We start from the raw sequence: 4,373 nt of genomic DNA, 5'->3' as shown, positions 1-4,373 counted from the left end.
CACAAAGAGGACAAATACCTGCTCAGGACAGAAGTCAGCCGAGACTCCAAGAAGACCACGGAGCTGTCCAGCCACAAAACGTCCCTCGGTGGAGAGAGGTTGCTCGGATGAGACAACCTGCACAGTAGAGAAAAAGTCCTCCACTAAAAATGTTGGTGTGGCTGAGAAAAGACACATTGCTACACATGTTTTGGTTAAGACACCCTTGGATGAGATGCTTCAGCTACACGATAGCAATTGCAAAGAAGAAGAAACTTCTGCTAAAAGGAAAAGAGCCTCTGCGAAAAAACACCAGTCCAAGAAGCAACTAACTCTCTGGGAAGATTCATCGCATTTCTGAGAAAAGATGCTCATTCGAGAAGCATCTGTCAGCTGAGAAAGATATTCCTACACAGAGAGGTGGCCTTATCAAGAAAAAACGGCTTACAGAAAGCGGTCGTTCTACAGAGGAAGGTGGTTTGGCTGAGAGAGATTCCTATGGCGAGAGAGGCCGCCCTGTTGAGAGAAGTCAACCTACAAAGAAAGGTCTTTCTACAAAGAAGAGTCGATCTCCTCAGAAAAGTTACTTGGATGGGAGAGGACCCTCTACAGAAAACCAGCACCCCCAAGAGAAAGACAGCCCAGCCAAGAAACTTAGCTGTACAGAGAGAGATCGCCAGATAGAGGGAAACTGTTCTGTTAAGAGAGGACTCTCCACAGAGAAAGATTATCCTGTAGGGAGAGGTCGGCTTGACAAAAAATGTCACCTAGTAGAGAAAGAATACTCAGTAAGCAAGAGTCAATCTGCAGGGAGAGATTGCCACATCAAAAGCTGCGGTGCACAGAAGGTTCACTCAGTTGACTTGGTTAACTGAGCATCAAATAGACATTTGGCAAGTGAAGATAGCCCTACAAGCAGAGGTGGCAGCATTCAAAGCTGCCTTATAGTGGAGGGTCGCTCTGTGGACAGGCGTAAGACTGCTAATAAAAGACCTTCCATAGCGAAAGATCTCCCCACAGGGAGAGGTCCGCCTGAGAAGAAAAGCTGCCCTGGAGAGGAGGTTTGCTCAGTCAAAAGAGTCAACTTCGCAAGTAGCATACCCTTTGCAGGTGAAGATATGCCTGCAGGGAGAGATCACCACCTCAGAAGCCGCCCTGTAGAGGAAGGTCTCTTGTTGGAAAGGGGTTACACCATGAAAAAAAGAACTTCCACAGGGAAAGAACACCCGACATGGAGAAGTCACCCTCAGAAGAAAAGCAGTCCTGCAGAGGAGGGTCAGTCAGCAGATAGCAGACCCTCTGCAGGGCAAAATCGCCTCACAGGAAGAGGCAGACTTCCAAAGAAAAGCCGCAGTGCAGAGAAACATCTACCTGAGGAGAGAAGTTGCTCTCTCAAAAAGAGTCGCAATGAAGAGAAAGGCCCATCTTCCAAGAGAATCCACACTGCAGAGAAAGATCGCTCTGGGGAGAGAGGCCACCCTGCTAAGAAAAAGAGACAGCACTCTGTCACGAAAGTGAGCATAGAGAAGAAATTTTTTAGTTCTGTGGAGAGTGGTGAGTTTCACAACAGCTACGCTGATGAGGAAAGTAACACAGGACAAAATGCAGACTCTGTGAAGAAAGGTCATCACTCCAAAGAGAAAGGCTTTCTTGTAGAGAAACCTTCTTCAGGATTCATGCCTACAGTGCCAGTGCCAGAGTATATGAAGAATACTCAGGAAGAGGAAAGTAACTCAAGAGAGAATAGGTGCTCTGTGGAGGAAAGTTATCCCTCCATGGAGCAAGGCTTTCATGCAGAGCAACCTTCTTCAGGATCCATGCTTACAATGCCAGTGCCAGAACACATGAAGAATGCTGCAGAAAGCAGAATTAGCAGTGATACCAGCCAAGTAGCCCAGGTACCTCATCAGAATGTGGCTGAGGCTGTCACCACTGATCAGCATATGCAGGCAGTGAATCTAAGAATGGGAGTTGAATTGAAGTTGCCTCAAGAACTAAAAGCATGTCTTGTTGAGTACTGGGACTTGGTAAACAAGCAGAAGCAGTTATTCCAACTCCCTGCTGAGAAGAATGTAGAGCACATTCTTGAAAACTATGTGACTTTCTTGAAGTCACAGAGAAATTCTGATAATTCTGTTGATGAACTTGTGTATGGAATTAGAAAGTATTTCAACAAGATGCTGGGCACTCAGCTGCTCTGTCAGTTTGAAAACCCCCAGTATGCCGAAATCCTCCTTGCTTACCCAGATATTCCGATGTCTCAGATTTACGGGGCTCCACACCTCCTGCGAATATTTGTGAACATTGGGACTGCTTTGGCCCATTGGTCACTTAATAGTCACAGTCTTATATCATTGTCCAGCTATATGCACGTTTTCCTTAATTACCTATCAGAGAATACCACTTCTCTGTTTGGTGCGAGCAATTACAAATTGTCTTCTATCGCATATTCTATCTTCTATCGCTTCAAAGCCTTGTGTGGGTCTGCAGACCACTCTGTTATGACCTAGAACAGTAAACATTTCTATCTTTGCTGATTTCATTGTGTATTTGATGTTCTTGAAAGCTATCCAGGTACAAGAGGGCTTAATATTTCAGGTTCCTTATTCTTCTGATCAGATAGAAAATTATTAAATGTCCAAACAAATAAATGTTCATTAAAAATTTGTGTTTGCTTATTTGACAATATTACTCAAGTGATGCTGCTTCTATCACTTCCACATCATGAGTTTTTACTAGATGTTCATATTGCATGATTAAATGGCCTGGGTTCTAGGGCTAAAGGATCAGCATAAAGGCTATACCCCAAACACATGCATGCACATAATTAAAAATATAAAATGTTTTTTCAAAATGTAAAAATGATTGAAGATATAGCTAAGCAGTCCCTGGTTGACTCCTTGATTTCAACAGAGAAAGGAGCAGAAAAAGAGGAGGGATTGAGGAGAAGGAAAAGGAAGGAAGGGTATAATGAGAAAGGGAAGAGGGCTTGCTAGAGAGGGGAAGAGAAGAGTGAGGATGGAGAGGCAGAGATGGGAGGAGAGAAATAATTGGAGAAGAACAGGAGGGGAGGAAGAAAATGGGGAGGATATGAAGGAGGGGTAAGAGAAGAGCAGGGAGGAGGAAGGCAAGACAGGGGAGCAGAAAGAGGAGGAAAATTACAGGAGGGAGAGAAGAAAACGGAGGTAGAATAAAAGGCAGAAGGTAGAAGGACGAGGACAGAATGAAGAGAAAGAAAGAGGGAAGTAAATAGAGGAAGCAGGGAAGGGAGAGGGTGGGAGGAGTTGGAGGGGAAGGAGTAAAGGGACAAGGAGGAAAGGATAGGATGAGGAGGATGAGAGGAAAAGGGGAAACGTAATGAAGTATTGGTGGAAAAGGAGAAAGATAGGAAAAGGAGGAGTGGAGAAGGAAAGGGGGAAATAGGAACAATAGAGAGAGGAGGGGAGGATAAGAAGAGAAGGTGAGGGAGGGGAAGGAGGAAGAAAGAAGAGTGAAGAGAAGGGAAGAGGAAGAGGAGAGGTTGAGGAATGAGAACGAGAAGCAGAGGAGGGGAGGGCAGAGGAAAAGAGAAGAAGTTGAGGGAGGGGAGTTGTGAAGAAAGGAGAGAAAGGAAATGGACAAGAAAGGAGTGGAGGAGAAGGAAATGGGGAGGAGGAGGAAGAAAAGTGGAGGAAGGATAAAGGAAAAAGGGAGGAGGAAAGAGGGAGGAGTGGTAGACGAGGAAAAGAATAGAAGGTGGAAGACAAGAATGGGCAAGAGAGGAGGAGACGGAGGAGGAATAGAAAGTTTGGTAAAAGGAAGGGGAGGAGAATGTGGAGAAGACAGAGGGAAGAGGGAAGAAGAAAGAGGGAGAGGAGGAAGATAGGAAGAAGAGGGGAAGAGGAGGGGAGAGGATCAAAAGGAGGGGAAGGAGGAGGGAAAAGAGGAGAATAGAGAAAGGAAGGGGTGGAGAAGGAAAATAGAGAAGTGTAAAAGGAGAAGAAGAGGGAAGGAATAGGGAGAAAGGGAGGAGAGGAAACAATAGGAGGAAGAGGGTGAGGAGAACTGGACAAGGCAGAGAAAAGGGAGGCAGGAGAAGGAAGATAAGGAAGGAGAGTATTAGAATGTTTGGAAGAAGGAGGGGGAGAAGAAGGGGAGAAAAGAAAGGAGAGGGGTGAGGAAGAGGAGGGAGAGTGCAAGTTTCCATTCCTGGCTTTTTCCAGGCTTGGTTAACAGGGGAAATAGGCTGATCATGGGCAGGGCCAAAGGCAGATCCTGAGTGCTCATGAGAACAACAGGGGATAAAGACAGCCTGGAGGCTGTGTTAGTGGACAACTCATTCATTAAAAGGGGCCAAGGGACATTTCTACCATGAGAAGAATGGCCTGTGGGTCCTTGGGTTGTTATGTTGTTGG

At 45.7% G+C, this 4,373-nt stretch overlaps 1 protein-coding gene across 1 annotated transcript; it reads left to right on the top strand.

Moving 5' to 3' along the window:
- The first annotated feature begins 1,943 nt into the window (after positions 1-1,943).
- LOC100756043 (mortality factor 4-like protein 2) lies at positions 1,944-2,489 on the top strand. The gene has a single exon (XM_027433942.1). The coding sequence runs from the start codon at positions 1,944-1,946 to the stop codon at positions 2,487-2,489; it is 546 nt and encodes a 181-aa protein (XP_027289743.1).
- The last annotated feature ends 1,884 nt before the right edge of the window (positions 2,490-4,373 follow it).

This window comes from Cricetulus griseus, chromosome X (genome assembly GCF_003668045.3).
Source record: "Cricetulus griseus strain 17A/GY chromosome X, alternate assembly CriGri-PICRH-1.0, whole genome shotgun sequence".
Lineage (NCBI taxonomy): Eukaryota > Metazoa > Chordata > Mammalia > Rodentia > Cricetidae > Cricetulus > Cricetulus griseus.
Note: the sequence above shows the minus strand (reverse complement) of the source record. Positions and strands in the feature narration are given on the sequence as shown.